Source organism: Schistocerca piceifrons, chromosome 8 (genome assembly GCF_021461385.2).
Source record: "Schistocerca piceifrons isolate TAMUIC-IGC-003096 chromosome 8, iqSchPice1.1, whole genome shotgun sequence".
NCBI classification, from domain to species: domain Eukaryota; kingdom Metazoa; phylum Arthropoda; class Insecta; order Orthoptera; family Acrididae; genus Schistocerca; species Schistocerca piceifrons.
Genome location: NC_060145.1, coordinates 327701721 through 327721768, shown reverse-complemented (window position 1 = coordinate 327721768; position 20048 = coordinate 327701721). Strand labels below are relative to the sequence as shown.

General features: G+C 43.0%; 1 protein-coding gene across 1 annotated transcript in view; it reads right to left on the bottom strand.

The window, feature by feature from the left end:
• The window catches only part of LOC124711755 (28S ribosomal protein S15, mitochondrial), a 47618-nt gene extending 30411 nt beyond the window's left edge, over positions 1-17207 (bottom strand). Inside the window, exons 1-2 of the mRNA XM_047241968.1 lie at positions 16743-17207; positions 7381-7514 (exon numbers count right to left, since the gene is read on the bottom strand). Coding sequence (XP_047097924.1) covers positions 7381-7514; positions 16743-17032 — 424 coding nt within the window. The 5' untranslated portion in view covers positions 17033-17207. The remainder of the gene's footprint in view (positions 1-7380; positions 7515-16742) is intronic.
• Between the last annotated feature and the right edge of the window lie 2841 nt (positions 17208-20048).

Sequence of the window (20048 nt, the reverse complement as noted above, 5' to 3'; positions counted from 1 at the left end):
GCACCACAGTTCCGGGCTTTTAATGAATCCAGAGAAGAATGGCGAGAATATTTCGCGCAGTTGCAGGCGCACATGTCAGTCTACAAAATCACAGGTACTGAGCGGCAGCTTTATTTAATTTCCACTGCAGGCGTGGAAGTCTATCGACTACTTTGTACGTTGTTCCCGGAATCCCAGCCAGAAGCTTTAGACTATGACGTTGTTGTTAGCAAGCTTGCTGAGTATTTCGAGTCACGAGTTCATGTGGCAGCAGCCAGATTCAAGTTCTTCAGATTAAAGAAACTGCCACATCAATCTAATAAACAGTGGTTAACAGATTTACGGGGCCTCACCCGTCAGTGCCGATTTAATTGTGTGTGTGGAGCTTCCTACAGTGATGTCATGTTACGAGACGCTATTACTCAAAACATTGCAGATTCTCGTATTCGTGCTGCTATCTTAAAGTTGCCTGACCCGTCCTTAGAGACTGTGATGAACATCATTGAAGCCCAAGATACTTTTGACTATGCTGAGTGTGAGTTAGATCAGCCATGTATTTCTCAAATTGCCTGTGCTAAGCAAGTTAGGTCACGCCCGCGGCCCCACCGGCAGAGTCAGACTGTACACACTAGCCGGCCGCGTCATGTTAAACACATTCGTCAGCCGCGTGTGCAAATTGATAAAGTTAAGTCTTGCCCTAAGTGTGTTCTTGCTCATCCTCGTGAACGTTGCCCGTTGAGAACCGCGGTTTGTCACTTTTGTCAAAGGCAAGGACACATCCAGACTGTTTGTTTGCGTAAACGCAAGAACAATTCTAGTGCTGCCCAGCCCATGGATATTCATGTTCTTCAAAGCCAGCCCGCCCAGAAGGTCGCGTTTAAAGACTCTTCCACGGTTCGTGTGGGTAATAAACTTGTTCGCAACAAGCCACCCACCCAGCCCTCTGCTATGCGACCCAAGCGTAATTCAAACGCTGTAAAAAGTAATGTACAGACTGCAAGTGAAGCGGGAGTTGTTGTTCCACCCGCCCAACCCACGAGATGTCGTAAGCAGCGAACACGCGCTAAACGCGCTGATTTGGTGTCTTCCGCCTCCACTGCACCGATCCAGAGACAGTGTAATAAACTATTTGTGAAGCTACGCATCCAGGATAAGACCTTCAGTTTTCAATTACACACTGGTGCGTCTGTGACTCTCATAAATAGTGCTACGTATGCGGCTATCGGCCGCCCTAAACTTTCAGCGGCAAAACATTCTTTGGCTACTTATAGTGGAGAACGAATTCCTGTGTTAGGTGTATGTAGCGTGCCAGCCACATTCCGCGCTACAGACAGTGTAAACATTTTCGGATTAGACTGTTTTGACTTGTTTGGCCTGTCTATCCAAGACAATGTGTTGCAAATTGATTCTGTTGTTGTTCCTCAAGACAGCATAACCGAGTTGTGTAAACGATACAGTGACATATTTAAAGACGAACTGGGTTGTGCTGCGAACTTTGCCGCTCATATTACGTTAAAAGATAATGCTCAGCCTCGATTTTGTCGTGCTCGTCCACTGCCTCACGCCCTCCGGGCACCTGTAGAAGATGAACTTCGTCGTTGGCAAAACAACGGTGTTATTCAACCCGTTTCAGCGAGCCAGTGGGCTTCTCCCTTAGTTATTATAAAGAAACCGTCTGGCAAGTTACGTTTGTGTGCTGATTTTAAGTCGACAGTTAATCCTCAGACTGTCATTGATTCTTTTCCTTTGCCTAGACCGGACGAGCTGATGGATAAGTTAGGGGAAGCTCGTTTCTTTTCCAAAATTGATCTCCGTGAAGCATATTTGCAATTGCCCCTCGACGAGCAATCACAACAGTATTTTGTCATAAACACGTCGTTGGGGTTGTTCCGTTTTCTGCGTTTGCCTTTTGGTTGTGCGTCAGCTCCAGCTGTTTTTCAGCGTTTTTTGTCACAACTTCTGGCTAATGTGCCATCGTGTTGCAACTATTTAGACGATATTGTTGTGTCCGGTCGGACGCCTGCTGAACATTTCCGTAATTTGGAGTGTTTGTTTAAAGTGTTGTCTCAGGCAGGCCTACGTTGCAACATCGATAAATGTTCATTTTTCCTTACGGAGCTGGAGTATCTGGGACATGTTATTAATGCTCAAGGCATTCATCCCTCCCAGTCACATTTAGCAGCTATTCGTGATTTGCCCGCCCCTCGCAATCTGCATGAATTGCAAGCAGTTCTTGGCAAATTGACGTATTATATTAGGTTTATACCTAATGCCTCACAGATTGCTGCACCGTTGCATCGTCTCCGCCGTAAGAATGTTCCGTTTGTGTAGTCAGCTGATTGCCAATCAGCCTTTCAGCAGCTTAAAGAGGCTTTATTGAATGATCGTTGTCTGGTCCATTACGACCCTAACAAGCCTCTGGTGTTAGCTTGTGATGCCTCTTCTTTCGGCCTCGGTGCTGTGTTGTCTCACCGAGTCGGTAACACCGAACGTCCTATTGCGTTCGCATCTAAATTGCTAAACAAAGCTCAGTGTAATTATAGCCAATTGGACAAGGAAGCGTTGGCTATTGTGTTCGGTGTCATAAAATTCCATCACTACCTCTATGGTAGACCATTCTATTTAGTCACAGATCACAAGCCCCTGACGTCACTGTTTCATCCGTCTAAACCAGTTCCTCAGCGGACAGCTCAAAGACTACAACGTTGGGCTCTTTTGTTATCACAATACCAGTATGAGATACTGTATCGCCCTACAGCTCAGCATGCAAACGCTGACGCGCTTTCTAGATTGCCGATTGCTGCGGATGATGTCTTTGATTCCTCCGAAGACTCTTGCCATCAGATTGACGCCGATGAGCATCAATCCCTCCGGGATTTTCCGATTGATTATCGTCAGGTGGCACATGAGACAGCTACGGATCCTCATCTGAGTTTACTATTACGTTTTGTTCAACGTGGTTGGCCGTCCAAGGCAAAGGACATATCGGATCCTGTGGTTCGTCGCTATTATCCGCAACGTCATCTGTTGTCTGTTTCGCACGGAGTTTTGCTGTTACGCACCGAGAATGACCAGCTTCGTGTCGTGGTTCCCCAAGTGCTCCAATCCAAGGTCCTCGCCTTGTTGCATCAAGGTCATTGGGGAGTGGTCCGCACCAAGCAGCTTGCCCGCCGTCATTGTACATGGATCGGCATTGATAAGCAGATTACGCAGATGTCTACAGATTGTTCGACGTGTGCCGAACACCAAGCTGCTCCGCCTCAACGCTATTTTGAGTGGGCACGCCCTGCCGGTCCCTGGCAGCGAGTACATATTGATTTCACTGGTCCATATTGGAATTCTCGTTGGCTCATCGTGATAGATGCATTTAGTAATTTTCCGTTTGTTGTGCCCATGCAGTCTACAACGTCTGCACAAACTATACAGGTGTTGACTTCAATTTTTTGTATTGAGGGTCTTCCAGAAGTTTTAGTGTCTGACAATGGTCCACAATTTACCTCTGCTGAATTTGAAAGTTTTGTTCTGCCAATGGCATTCGCCATGTTCTTACTCCGCCGTTCCACCCTCAATTGAATGGTGCAGCGGAACGTTTTGCACGCACATTCAAGGATCATATGGACCGCCTTCGTGCTACGCACTCTCGTCAGCAGGCCCTCATCACGTTCCTGTCGTCGTACCGGACCACGCCACGCGACGGCCCTTCGCCTGCGGAGACGCCACGCGACGGCCCTTCGCCTGCGGAGCTTCTCCACGGCCGTCGTCATCGCACCCTACTACGGTTGTTGCACCCCCCGGATCGACCCGCCTCTTCTGAGCATCGCACGCGTTTTCAGCGCAACGACGCCGTTTTTTTCAGAGTTTATCACGGTCGCCGTCGTTGGGAATGTGGTACCGTGATACGTGTCCAGGGTCGCGGTTTTTATACTGTTCAAGGTGCTACTGGGGTGCACAGGAGGCATCAGAACCAGTTGCGCCGTGCTGGCCGCCCGGATTCTGCCGCTCGTTCTTTGTCCACAGATTTGGTCCGCGGCGGGTTCCAGCCGCGCCTTCCGACTTCGCTGCCGCCCCCGGGGCAGCAGCAGCAGCCGTCGCCGCTACCACGCCGACAGCCCGTCCCGTTGATGCCTCCCGCGCAGCTTCATTCGGGAGCGCCCCAGGTGGTCGCTCCGGCGCCTGCGGTCCCTCTTCAGTCGCCACCGCCTTCGGAGCTGATAGACGTCGACCCCTCAGCCGGGCCGCCTTCCGAAGCGGTGGCTGTGCAGCCTGTCCTGCAGCCGCTTTCCTTGGGCACCCCCAAGGAGTCTGACACCGCAGCGCCTTGTCCGGCGCCCACTCAGCAGCCGTCGACGCAGCGTCAGGAGACGCTGCCTCTCTTCGTGGGTCCCGACGCCCCGTCGCGTCCAGTACCAGAAGCTGCGCCCGTGGTCACAGGCGTGCACCCTGACCTCGGTTTTCAGTCGGTGTTTCCCGAGGCCCCGCGCAGCCAATGCTGGGGTGCGGACCGGGGACTGCCACCGACAACAGTCTCCGCCCCGGTCTCTTCTGCTACGCCTGCGGCCAGACCCCTCCCCCGCCGTCGACGCTCGCCACGTCACTATTCAACGACGGTGCGGCGATTTGGGGGGAGGAGTGTTATGTCCTAGCCAGTAATGCCAACCGAGCCCGCTGCCAAAAGGTTGGCAGCATCAAAGTCCGGACGCCGTCCGTATAAGGAGTGCCAGCGATACAGGAAATCGCCGCAAGTCTGCGCGCGCCACCGCTGGCTTCTGGCTTCTTAAGCGCTGGAGTCGCAAGCGCTAGGACAGTTCTGTATTCGCCGCTCAGTTGTATACTCGCCACCGAATTGTGTACTTGCTAGTCAGTTGGGTGTTCATCGCAGCAGAGTTGTTGTTTGTCGTCAGCCGACGCTGACCTAGCCGCTCCGACTTGAACTAGACAGATTTCCGTAGACACGGAGTTCCCGACCTTGTTTCTGTATCTTCATGAATAAAGATAAGTACCGACTTTTATTTAATCTGAGTGTTTGGGCTTTCATCTTTCTGTTCTCTGTTCACTGTTCCAGCGGACCGGTCGGCCCGCTATTAAAAGTGTTTGTCGCTACGAACACCGCCACAAAAAATACCATATACAGTATTAACCATACAGGGCCCTTCCCTACTTGGATTATGTTTCAATATCCTAAAGGAGAAGAGCTTTCTTATGTGTAATAAAATGTCCTTAGGAAAACACTTCATTTAGCAGCAATGCAGCGGGTCCTGATACTGATGATCCTTAAAAGCTTAAAAGAAGAATGTAGATTTGTGTTTTTACATTTCTTGTGTATTTATGTATGTCTCAATTTTTTATATTTCGGCAGAGCCTAACATTAATGTCAAAGCCTAATCGCCTGATCACCCAACAGCATCTTCTTTCACACTGGAACTACCTGGCAAGCAAACCATTATGCTGTACTGAATGAGCACCTTCTTTTCACAGAATTATTTAAGTGTAGGTCATATCTCGTAAAATGCTGCCCACAGTCAGGACCAGAATCAAGTGAATGGGAGCCAAGCCAACTGTCATAACAGACATTTCCAAGGACGCAGACATAAGAGAACCTTTGAGGTACCTGGTGGGACTCTGCACATCTATTTCTAGATTTTTTAACTTTCAAGTTACTATATGATGTGTAGCAGAGGATAGATTCATTCTATCCACCCTCTTCCTATTCCATTTGCGGACAGTGTACAGGTCAAAATCTGCCGACCCCCACCACTGTATAAATTTTATTATCATGATGAATATGCAACAAGTATGTTGATGGAAGTAATATGGTTATTTATTTTGGGACATGGGCACTGAGAATATTGAGAGTAAGCTTCCTTGTAATGACATTCTTGTAGGACCTCTCACAGCAACTAGTTGAAGATTTATTTTCCATTAATTCAACATTGGTGGGGGTTCCAAATTATTGAACATTATTCACGAATATGAGTTTGAATATACTACTTACAATGATTCTGTATTACAGGGGCCTTCATCAACAGTAGATTACGATATCTATCCTGATTGATGAAAATTACGATTCCACACTTTTTTCAGTTATGTTTTATCTAAAACTGCAAAAAATGGGAGCCTATGAGATCTATGTACTGTATGGGAACACTTATTTAAATTTCATTCTTTCCTCTGTTTTCTAGAAACTACATATCTGTCTTTGATTTTAAGGAATTTAATTAACCTATAAATTCCATTTGTTTCACTTGACTGTAATTAACATATATTGCACACTATGCAGTATTTGGTTACAATATTTTCTAGTAAAATTTTCTTTTCCACTGAATTAAGAACTGTCATAATCTTTCACGAAAACCGTCACATAGAAGGAAGTACAAGATATTTGTTATTTTAGCAATGTGGCATACTTCATAAATTTTACAAAAGCTATATCAAAAATTTATGTTCAATAATTTATAATTATTTATATAATTATTTTATTTCTATAATTTTTGCTTATCTCAATGGTTGTATTTTGTTTGCAACTGCATGTATGCAGAAAAATATATACCAAAATTATTTTGATTAAGTACTGGTTCTGGAACAATCTAGAACTCCACGCTGTAATGTAGCTTGTTTCAATTTTTTTCTTTTTTTTTCACTCCTTGTTTGAAACTTGTAGAAAAGTCCTTGTTTAAGAGATGAGTAGTATGTTTGGACCGGGCACAGTGAATTACGTGTGCATCATGTACATAATTTTTATTCAAAGTTGAGATTTTTAATTGAAAAGGTATCTGAAATGTAATATAATCTTGTCAGATTGCAAACAGTGTTTATCATATATATGTATGGAAGATTCTCTTTAGCAAAATGCATAAAGCTGAGGCATGAATTTGATTGTTTGCCTTATGTGAAGTGGAAATAAACTATGATGCCTTGAAAATGTGAAGAAGTATCTTCACTTACAATTAAGATCTTCGACGTGAAACTTTGATAAAACAGGATGAGTATTAAAAAATCTTTCTACTCATTATAACAATGATTTCAGAACCAGTTTTCTGCACTGCTGTTTCTTGTTCTATACAACTAAGCATTTATATAACCGATCATCTTGCTGAAGAAATGCAAGCATCAATAACAGTTTATGTAACATAGGCTTTTAATTGTACTTAGGTAATGGCAGTGTAGTGTTAGATAGTGATATGACAACTATACTTTTGCATTCCCTGCTTTGTCCAAAAACAAAGCTTTTTTTAAATACATGTTTGTCCAGTATTCAGTGCCTTCTTGGTTTTGTGAATAAATGTTTCTCCTATTGAAATATATTATCTTTAAAAGTGTTTTTTTTTTTTTTTTAAAATTACCGGAGCAAGTGAAAGCAATGAGGCAATTCCTATCAAAATATCAAATTTCATCCTTACTTACTGACAGCTTCATCTGAAGTTTTGTCCAGGTTATGCACTTTCACAGAGTCCACCATTTCATCCCTTGCTACTTTTGCAGTAACATTTGCATGTCTGAAGTCGAGCGAGAGAATTCTTTTTGCAAGATCACTGATACTGCAACAAGGGAAATATTCAATGAGACAGTAAATAATTAAAATGCAACCCTGAAAAAAACTACCTGTGTAACAAAGAGAAGCTTTTATGCAGTAATAAGAACATATAATGCTGATTTCCACAGTAAAATACAAAGAAAGTATGTAAAATAAGGGAAAGGCAACCACTCAACTGTAGTGGGATGATGTATGGCACATAGAAACATGTAACACAAAACTGTATTCATACTAGCTTTTGAGCTCTTGCTCTTTCTCTAGTAAAAGTACCCATTTACACACACACACACACACACACACACACACAAATGCATACTCCTGTGATCGCAGAAAGACTGATTATTGATATTCAATTTTTGAGAACAGTTGCCTGGGCAGATTAAGGTCGAGAGCAGGTAGAGAAAGACACATGAGGCAAGGAGGTGGCAGCAGGATAATGTGAGGTAGATCTTTCGACAGATGACTCGACTGTTGCAAAACATGATGAAAGGAAACTTCCTGGCAGATTAAAACTGTGTGCCCGACCGAGACTCGAACTCGGGACCTTTGCCTTTCGCGGGCAAGCGCTCTACCATCTGAGCTACCGAAGCACGACTCACGCCCGGTACTCACAGCTTTACTTCTGCCAGTACCTCGTCTCCTACCTTCCCGAGTTCGAGTCTCGGTCGGGCACACAGTTTTAATCTGCCAGGAAGTTTCATATCAGCGCACACTCCGCTGCAGAGTGAAAATCTCATTATGATGAAAGGAGTTCAGAGTGTAGAGCATATAAGTGTGTGTGTGTGTGTGTGTGTGTGTGAGAGAGAGAGAGGCAGAGGAGGGGGGGGGGGGGGGGGAGAGAGAGAGAGAGAGAGAGAGAGAGAGAGAGAGAGAGAGAGAGAGAGAGAGAGAGAGGGAAGAGAGAGAATATGCCCACATTATGAGGGGGGAGAGAGGAGGAAGCTGCAGAGGAGATGGCAGTAAGATTAAACAGTGGGAAACTGGTTATCAGAGTTTTAGGCAAGGGATACTGCAAGAGCACAGGATGTGCTCCCCATGCCCATGGCCCTGCAATCTGTCTTTCCCATTGTCCTTCTGATACTAAATCCATCACCTCTTTCCTAATTCGTCTAGCCAGTCACATTGCGGCGCAAAATTATTTCACTTTCAAAGGCCAAATCTACAAACAAACCTGAGGTGCTGCCATGGGTACTAGCATGGCACCATCTTACATCAACTTATTTAAGGGCCATCTGGAGGAATACTTTGTATCCAGTCAACAACTAAAACTTATTGTCTGGTTCAGATTCACTGATGACATTTTCACAAAATAGACTCATGGCAGATGTAGCCTTTGCTCTTTTCTCTGTAACCTCAACGCCTACTCCCAAATCTACATGTAGGGAATGTAGAATGACCTCAGCGAGATTTTGGTGTTATCCACTAGATCACCTTTTCACTTCTGTTGCTTTCATCCCATTAAGAAATTTTGTGTTGTATCAGCTGGGAAGTACTGAATCCAGTCACAAATCTGTTCCAGTACTCAGTAATGTACTATTTTGTACATTAAATATCAGTGTTAAAAAGATTCAATATGTCAGTAATGTGATATATTATTCTGAACACACTTTAAATTCTATTTATTGAATTGTTTTGTCCAGTTCATGTTTTTGGTGCAGTGTGAGAAGGAATGTTGGGTATAAATATGCAGATTTTGTGAGATTGGCCAATTTTTTTGCCCCACATTTTCATAAAGTTCTGGTTGTTCATGTAACCAGGAGCTGAATGTAGGACTTTAATGTATCTAATTACGTTATACTTTCAATAAAAAAATATGATTTTCAATAAACATCTGAAAGCTGTGGGGCACCAACTACTGAAAGACTAACCAACATTTACCACCCAACTCTATCGAGGTGGATAAGACTTATAAGTCAATTTACATATAAAAAAAGTATTTTATGGCATTAAAAGTTGTAGCATGTTAGCCTACATATTGAGTTCTAATTGCTGTATTTTGTTATAGTAAGAATCAGAGACCGTTAACTTCTTACTTTGTCATTGATAACAATATTGGAAACTCCTGGATGGAAAAAGACATAAAATAAGTGGACCAATGCATGACACATAGAAACATGTAACAGAAAACGATATTCACACTAACTGTTGAGCTCTTGCTACTTCTCCAGTAAAATTACACACACACACACACACACACACACACACACACACCACCCCCTACCACAGCCCAATCACAGACATCTCCTACCCTGTAAAAGAGGCATGTGTGAAACAGTCATGTTATATATCAGCTTGTTGCAATTCCTGTACAGCATTCTATGTGGGCACGACAAGTAACAAACTATCTACTTGCGTGATTGACACTCACCAAACTGTGACATACTGCAAACTTGACCATACAGTTGCTGAATATGCTGCGCACCCAACACTAATGACTTCAATAGCTGCTTCACTTTGCTTGTCATTTCGATAATCGATTACAGCTTTCTCTGAACTAATAAGGTGAGAACTCTCTCTCCAGAACATCCTGTACTCTAGCAATACCCCCATGCCTAAAACCTTACTGCCTTGCCCCCGTCCCCTTTCCACGTGGCGACCAAACTATAGGGTCATCAGTCCCTTTTTCCTGACACAAGCAAGGCTCAAGGTACAATAACACCCAACACCACACTTAAAAAGAAAATGAATGAAACGAACAAAAAACAGGGAAAACATACACCACAAAGAAAAGTAGAAGTTGGTATTAAAACCAAAGAGCAGGCTGGGCTGGCTGATCACAATAATGTAAGAGGATGAGCCAGCCACTCTGCAACACATTAAAATGTCCACCCCAAAAAGACAAGGCGAGATGAACACATGTAGGGAAAAGATGACCACCAAGACAAACAAATGCAAAGAAAGTGCGACAGAGTTAAAATGGAGGGAGGATGGCAACCTCAGAGAGACGGCTAAATGCCCACCCTTAGATGCTATGATAAAACCCCCCTCATGAATAAAACGTAAAACTAAATCTGCTGTTGAGGCATTGTTGCCCAACACCGAAAGTAGGGTACTGGGAGGATTAACAGTCTGCCGCAGAGTGGCTAAAAGTGGGCAGTCCAGCAAGATGTGGACGACAGTCATATGTGAGTCACAGTGATACCGAGGTGGGTCCTCATGGTGGAGGAGGTAGCTATGTGTTCACCATGTATGGCCAATGTGGAGCTGAAAGAGAACCACAGAGTCCCTGTGACAGGCCCGCATGGAGGTCTTCCGCACATCTGTAGTCTCCTTAAGGGCACACAGTTTGTTGTGCGTACTGAGATTATGCCATTCTGTCTCCCAAAGCCAAAAACCTTGTAGTGTAATAATGATCGCAGGTCAGTTACAGGGATGCCGACCTCCAGAAATGGTTTCCGTGTAGCCTGTTGGCAAGTTCATTTCCTGGGATTCTGACGTGGCCTGAGGTCCACACAAACACCAAGGAACGACCAGACCATTCCAGGGCATAGATGGACCCCTGTATGGTCGCTATCAAAGGATGACAGGGGTAGCACTGGTCGATAGCTTGTAGGCTGCTAAAGGAGTCAGTACAGAGAAGAAACGACTCGCCAGGGCACGAGCGGATTGCGCTCAAGAGACGATGGTCCCGGTACATGTCAAGAATCAAGAGAAAGTGACAACGGAGAGCTGTGGTGTTAACTGAGTCCTTAGGATCATGTGAAAGGTCCAGGCAAAGCTTCGGCCTAGGTGTACAACATAGAGGTGTACGTGAATGGACCTCGAGTATAGATGGTAAAGGCAATGACTCCTCTTCAGACAGAAGAGATCGGGCACGAACCGCAATCGTACACCCTGACATGAGCCTCTGATGTGGGAGATGAACCACTGTGGATGGGAAAAGGAGACAGTAATTCGGATGCTCAGAAGAACTATTAATGTGTGCAATGTAACTGGCGAGCAGTTGTGCACGCCTAACCTTCAATGGAGGGACTCTAGCCTCCACCAGGATGCCAGTCACCGGACTCGTCCTAAAAGCTCCTGTTGCCAGTCGAACGCCAAGTGGGTCAAGTAAACGCGCAACGCTGAGGGCAGCACCAAACCATAAACCAGACTCCCGTAGTCTAGCAGGATTGAACAAGGGCTCTGTAGAGCTGCAGCAGTGTAGAGTAATCTTCACCCCAGTTGGAGTTTCTCAGGCTGTGGAGGGCATTGAGGTGCTGCCAGCACTTCCCCTTCAGCTGATGAAGATGAGGGAGCCACATCAATCGAGCATCGAAAACCAGTTCTAAAAACTGGAAGCCTTGGGTTAGAGCCCATGACTGCGTCTTGTGGATGGCTCCCTGTAGGTGCCGACTGACAACACCAGTACCGGAGGAGCAGTACGAAATGCAGAAATCGTCTGCATACAGAGAAGGTGAGACCGATGGCCAGACAGCTGCTGCTAGACCGTTAATGGCAACTACAAATAGAGATACAATCAATACAGAGCCCTGCGGTACCCCATTCCTCTGCGTATGGGGGGAACTATAGGGGACTCCACTTCGACATGGAAAGTATGAAGCAATAGGAAATTTTGATAAAAATTGGGAGCGGGCCAAAGAGACCCCACCCATATAATGTGACAAGGAGATGATGTCGCCAGATAGTGTCAGAAGCTTTTCGTAAATCAAAAATGGTAGAGTGACCCTGGCAGAAACAGCCCTGGCATGAAGCCGGTAAGCCAAATGACTCCAGGACCCAACACGTTCTAACAGCTTACAAAGAATGTTGGTGAGGCTGATGGGCCAGTAGCTCTCCACATCAAGTGGGTTTTTACTGGGTTTGAGCACTGGAATGATGGTGCTCTTCTGCCATTGCGATGGAAAGACGCCATCACCCCAGATCCGGTTGAAGATGACGAGGAGATGTCACTTGTAGTTGGACGAGAGATGTTTGATCATCTGACTGTGGATCCGATCTGGCCCAGGAGCTGTGTCGGGGCAATGTGGAAGGACGCTGAAGAGCTCCCACTCTGAAAATGTAGGGTTCATTGTTACGTTCAGTGAACAAGAGGGCTTTCTTTTCCATCCACTGTTTGAGGGTGCGAAATGCTGGGGGATAATTCTCCGACACGGAAGCTTAGGCGTAGTGCTTAGCAACTGCGTTTGTGTCGGTAGATAACACGTCACTGATGGTAATGCCAGTAACAACTGTCGGGGTCTGGCACTCACAAACATGTCTGATCTTTTCAGACTTGGGAAGGTGATGTATGGCACCCGTTGGTCGACACGCACCACTCCCAACACTCCTGTTTTCGTCTTTTTATAAGCTGGCGAACGCGACATGGAGCTGTTTAAAAGCTATTAGCTGCTCTATGGACGGGTGCCGCTTAAGTCACTGTAGAGCTTGCCGACACTCTTTAATGGTCTCAATGATTTCCGGTGACAACCAGGCCACTGACTCTTGCCGGGGCACCCTAAAGAACATGGGATCGTGTTTTCTGCTGCTGAAACGATCGTTATAGTGACCTGCTGAACTACCACATCGACTGTACCCTGTGGGGGAGATGGCACTGGGGGAGTGACAGGAAGATGGGAAAGTGGTCACTACCACACAAGTCATCGTGGGCTGCAGAGGGATAAATCAATGGCTGAGTAAGTGCCATGAGCCACAGTGAAATGTGTGGGTGCCCCAGTATTTGAGAGGCAGAGGTCGAGTTGAGACAGTAAAGTTTTGACATTTCTATGTGGGCCAGTAAGCACAGTGCCACCCCACAAGGGGTTATGGGTGTTAAAATCTCCCAAAAGTAAGAAAGGTTTAGGGAGTTGAATCAGTGCAGCCAACACGTTCAGAGGTACTGCACCATCTGGAAGAAAATACACATTGCAGACAATTATTTCCTGCGTCGTCCTTATCCTGACAGCTACAGCTTCAAGAGGGTTAGAAGAAGCACAGGTTCATTGCATACTGAGTTCAGGATATAGACACAAACTTTACTTGACACTCTATTATAGTCACCACGGTTTTGGTAATACCGCTACAGCCGCGAAGGACAGGGGTCCGCATTGCCAGGAATCAGGTTTCCTGGAGGGCAATGCAGAAAGCAGGTGTAAATCTTAACAGTTGCTGTAGCTCAGCCATGTGGTGGAAAAAACCGCAGCAGTTCCACTGGAGGATGACGTTATCTTGAGGCTGGGAAGACATGAAGCACGCAAGGAGGCGGGTTACACCTCAGGGTCACCTGCTGCCACCGATTGAGTATTTTTATCCATTCCTATTGCGGATGAGGCGTGTGTGAGATCCAGGTCCTCAGGGAACACTGAGATCTCCACCTCATCCGCAGATGCAGAATTGGTATGGAGTGGTGATGCTGGGGCCACTGGAGGGGCCTTTTTCATAGTAGACTTCCTTGTTTGCTTGCCCTCTCATTTCTCTTTAGGGGCTTGCTGGGAGGACTTCCCCGAAGTAGCTTCGAGCACAGAGGAAGACTGTGAAGCTCTTTGTCCAGCAGTTTTTGGCTCCTTTAGCCACTGGTGAGTATCCGCTGTGGCATTAGTGGAGACTTTGGGAGAGAGGGTCCCAAGGGACCCCTTCTGCATGAGAGGAGCCGGAGGAGGCTGTTGCTTCTCTGGCTGGTGGGAGGGGACCAATGTCCCCCTGCATTTGGGGGGGCCTTGCTCCCAAAATAGGTGCTTTGAGAGCAATGGAAGGAGATTTTCCTCCTCCCACCAAGGGGTGGATGTATTCTGGAGGCCCAGAGGGCCCACTGTTCGTGGCACAAAGAGTGGTGCAACAGGTACTTGTGATGGCGATGGTAATGTAACTGCACCGTATGTGGATGCCAACCGAATAGGGTGTAATCGTTCAAATTGGTGCAGTTGTGGAACGGCTAGTGGGGAATGCAGAAAAAGAAGTGAAAATTCTTAGTAGCTGATGCATCAACTTTGGCTCAGGCAGCTGCAAGTACCACAACTACACAGGTTTTTCATGTGTCTACTGATGAAATTCAAGGAATCAATGTGAAACTTAATCTTTTTCAAATATTTTCTTCAGCATCATACATAAAAAGCATTCACTACTTTCACTACAAGAAAGGAGCAATACAAACATATCTGCTGTCTCCAAAGAATTTTGGTGCTGCAGATCATTGTACTCAAGAAACTATAGAAAGTGTATATAAGAATATACAGCCTACAGTTGTAGGTTAACTTTATCGTTTACCTAGGTTTCAACGTTAGTAATAACGTCTTCTTCAGAACATAAAATATTATTTAAATGTTTGCCTAAAACAAGCCATGTCCTAAATCAACTTTATAAAACTTGATGCATAACCATAAGGTTTGTCACTTCTATTAAACAGGTCGTAGCAAATTCTCTTTAAGTCCATTGTATGCACCTCGACGAGGCTTAAAGAGAATTTGCTACAACCTGTTTAATAGAAGTGACAAAATCTTATGGTTATGCATCAAGTTTTATAAAGGACATGGCTTGTTTTAGGCAAACATTTAAATAATATTTTATGTTCTGAAGAAGACGTTATTACAAACATTGAAACCTAGGTAAACGACAAAGTTTACCTGCAACTGTAGGCTGTATATTCTTATATAAACAATATCAGTTGCTGTCGCTGCATAAAAATGTTAATTATATACAAAGTGTGAAAGTTGGAGACTGGTACAAAGTACAATATGACAGTAAATTCAATGCTGGAGAAGTACACACAGTTTTTGGAAATTCTTACTTAATCAGTGCACTGGTGTGAGTTGGTCACTATTGGAAATGGCCTGTAAAATGTGATGAAATTATATAGAAAATTAATCCACTTGATGCTCTCAATGCAAGACAATATTTTCAGTTCTCTGACTTTTAATTGAATTTACAGTTCATTTTCCGAGATGTCATGCTCTTATAATTTTTTTATAGTGATTGAAAAGTGAAATGTTAATGTTAAGCATATCTTATTTGGCAATTAATGTCGTATTTTCATTTCTCTGCTTGCAGGAAAAAAGTTTGCTCAACACGAAGTGGCAAGTAACATGAGTCACGTAACATTGAGTCATGCACCTTTTTCAATATATTACAATATTTCACATGGCACAAATATTTTTAGGAATTTGCAACTCTGTCAATTGAATGCCAACCTAATATGCATTTTCTTTGATTAAAAACCAGATCCACACTCCTAATAGTTTGAGGACACTTTTGACCTAAAATGCATATCAGGAATAGGATGTCCCAAATTTGTAACATGAGTCACAACATAAATTACATTCTTGTCCTTTAATTTTAATGCTCTCTCCTCCTTAAACAACACTTCAAGAGCTTTTGCTTAAATAACACAGTTTACAATGATGATCTACAAAAGAAAATATGGGTTTATAGGCTAATAACAAGTCAACACAATAAAACACTGATTTCAAAATGTAACATGAGTCACTACGGAATCTCCCTCCCATAGGCTACCAGTCCTACCTTCATAAAGCATGTTCTGTACGTAGCGTGTTGTATATTTTGGGCAACTGATTTGTGTTGTATTACCAAGTGACAAATTCTATATCATTGCGAGATTATCCTTGGATGAATAAATAAACTAAATTTACAGAAACCTATGATGACACCCTGACCCAATACCAATACCTTTGAGGCATTCCAATTTTTTTCCTCAGAATGTGGCTCATAAGTGAAAAATACCAACAAAGTCTTTTTATGCATCTGCCCCCTGAACACAGATATTTATTCAAAATGAAATACGAAGCCCCATTCTGAATAAATTTAATGTCTTCTTGTTGGAGTGTTGCAATCTTTCCTGTGTTTTGCTTCTTTAAATAATTACAGATTACCTGAAACCTATTTAAATTTATTGTAATTCGAATAGCATTCCTGCAAAGATCTACAGTTTTCCCTAACAGTAAAATGTTTTTCTCCTCTGGAAACGACTGCGCTATAGTAAAGTTCTTTTTCCGTCACTGTATGAATTGTGAGGATAGATAGAGCTGTTGACTGTAAGATATAGACTGGGTGAAAAAGTAAAGTTCTTTTGTTGTCACTGTATGAATTGTGAGGTCCTACAGAGCTGTTGATTGTAAAGTACGGGCTGCGTGGAAAATGATAGGAGTTTCTCACATAACATTACTGGTATCCTACAGAAACGCTCACAACAATATCAAAAACGACTCGCCACTATAATCAAATGTTTACGGTTGGAATAGCATACGCTCAGTTAATAGTTAGAGACATATCTCAGATATAAGATGTTCACGTTAGGACTTACTCTTTACTTGCTTCAACTTTTTCAAATTCGGGAGGCAGCCGGTTCGTGTCCACTTCAGCAGCGGGCTCCAGGTCGCCGCTCTTTACTGGATCTATGCAGGGAATCTTCGGCGGGCGAACCCATTTTATTTTGAGGTTGGACTTAAATGTTCTTGCTTGCAAACACTGGACACTTGGAAAAAATGTTTCAGTAAACAAACTACTGGACGAAGCAGCATGCGAAAAAGTTCTCTGTATGCAGGGAACGAGTTTCACTACAGGCAGATGCCTGCTGTTAAGTATCACTGACATGCTTCTGACGTTCACACAATAATGCACGTAACAATGTCAAAATAATTTTGCGCTGTACGCAAATCTGTTATGTATCTTCCATATTTGTTTTCATTCTCTCAATGTTGCCACAAGCGGAACATGAAATGTTGCAGATATCTCAAAATTTCCCTTCACGACGCTTAATCCGTGATCATTGCACTACATCAAAGACATAAGGCCTATCTACCCTGGACGTCACGTTACGTCACGGCACCGTCACGTCAGGATGTATTCCCACTCTGCGTCACATCAGCTCAATTCGCTTAAGCCGAGTTGACACAGTTGGTGCTACAACATGTGGTTTTCTGTAGTCGCATCGTGAGCTACCGTTCACACAGGACACCACAAATTCTACGTAATTGTACAGTTTTGATACAGCGGCCAATGAAATAATGTGTGAACGTTTAGTGCAGTTTATAGCATTAGAGCTGTGACAATAGTTAAATAAAAGGAAGCCGAAACTCAAACGCTGTATCCGAAAATAAATTTCGCACAGAGATAAACACAATTTTTAAAAGAAAAAACAGTCGAAGACGAAAATGCTGTCTGCAGTGGCAAACTAACCAATGGCTGGCATGTAAATATCATCTGCAGACAAGCCAATCTTCCAAGGATTTAGAATGTTACCGTATTCGTTGATATAGGCATTTCGAATAACTAATTGTTGGTGTAACAGTTGGCACAACACATTTGGAAGCTATTTTCTGCATATTTTCCACAATTTATACAATGCTTTGTCTCACAACTCACAAAATTTATACGACTCGCTGTTTTGGTTACATATATGAAGTTTACTTATGTATTCGTCTAAAAATCTTTTAAGATTCTAGTATATGTCATTGGTTTGCAAATATCCCCCCCCCCCTCCACACACACACACACACACACACACACTGCTGTAGAAAATCAAACGTAGGTGCTGTTCTAGAAGTTCCAGAAGCTGCAGAAGTGTGTCTGCCGACCTCTGTTTTCACTTTTTTCAGTAATAAAATGAAAACACACTGAAATCAAATGGCGTACAGCAGCAATTACTACACCATAACAGCGACAGAATACTCTTATATCGAAATACTGCCACCAGGGAGCAGTGTTGGAAGGAAAGTGGCGCAACAAAGAACAACCAAGTTGAACTTTTTGCGGCATGACAAAAGTTGCCTCTCTGAAGTTGCGCCACTAAAAACCAGGAGTTCACACATGCAACTGCAGTGTCCCACTAGGTGTGGCGACACTTTTGTTGCTTGTGTGAACCCGGCTTTAGCCCTTGCCAAATGGGGAAAGTGAGGCTATGAGCTGCAATTCGCGGTAAAAAAAAACTCGGAGCATACTGCTGGAATTGAGGAACTGACAACGATCAAGTTTATTAACGGTTAAAGTAAACTACATAACTACGTTCTTCAACAGTTTTATGTAACAAAATGATTTAAGATGTAAAATATTTCTAAACATCTACATTTATTTACTTGCGAAAACATATACATACAAACACGTCTAACAGTATCTGTAATGGAATAAGTAGATTCTGTTTACCATATACGTGTTTTTTCTAACATAACTAATAACTTTGCAAACAAGTGTATTTATCTTGTTCATTGGAGCTGACTTTTCCACTTAAAATTTTTTTTAATGATAAAGGCTTCACCAACATATTTTCTTATGTATTATACAGTCTGGGCATCAGCTCCATTCTGTTAGTGTAACATCTAGTATGTGACCCCCGATCTTGGAAGAACACTGAGTGGAGAAAAATATCCAACTCGCTATGGAACACTTGCAGTTTACCACGAAAACAAAGCACAGTAATAAAATAAGAAGATACAAAAGCATGGAAATCTACTACTATAACATGAGTGAGCATGGCGAAAATAGGTTAGCTTATTCCTGAGATCTTTACATGGCAGGATGGTCCTTTGGTGGACTGTGTGAATCCTGCCATTTGAAATGGACTGTGGAATGTTTTGATGTGATGAGACGTAACACGACGTGACGGGCAGCTCAGCTGGCCAATACATGGGGGGTTTAAAGTTAAAGTGACCGAAGTCTAACAGTTAATTTTCAGAGAAAAAACTAATAAGTTAAAGCAGTTGAATTAAGTAACGATGAGGGTTAGATCGTTCTTAAGACTCAGATATGTTTAATAAGCGTTTAAATGGACTATTATTTGACATTAAATTTACTGACTAATTACAGTTTCTGCTTAGAAAGATACATTTCGCTCACTTTCCCTCTGAAAATTTTAGAAAAGTATTTGACTTAAGATGTATTTTGAAATTGGTTGCAGGCCACAAAATAGGAAAAAAATGTTTCTTATTATATTAATATACAGACCTTTTCAACATCAGGTTTTCATAGAAGTGCATAATTCTGTTACATTTGTCATAATTGGATATTTGAAAAATTTTATAACATTCTGGACATAAACAATGTCCATCCTCATTCTGCACAATTACATTACTGGAGCTTACTTCAAATTTTCTGCAATGGTTCAAAATACACACGATGTATTGGAAGGTTGATGGCAGAAGTGATTTCATATCATCTTTCTCATCCACATCGTTGGTCTTTGGAGCAATAAAGTAAATCCTCATGCTATTTCCTATATGAATCTTTTTCAAATTTCAGCTGTGTTATATTCATCTAATTGACAGAATGATTTTGTGAGCACACTTTTCTGCTATTTATGGAAATTCCCTAAGTTTGGTGCTTATAAATTTATTTATGAACATTAAAACATCGGTGATTTTAGGTTTATTCTTCTTTTTTGAATTCACTATTTTGATCCAATCCTCTGGCATATAAATATACTGTTTCTTTTTACTTATTCTTTCGATATACTGAAATCAGCATCTTTAAGCACGAATGAATGACAACTCTATAGTTTATATTTTTGGGCAAGGACCTTTTTGAATTCAGTTTAATACAGCTACAATCCAATTGACGTTTCGATTTTGTCCAGGGTACAAGTCTGAAATGAGTCCAACATGATTGATGTTTTGTG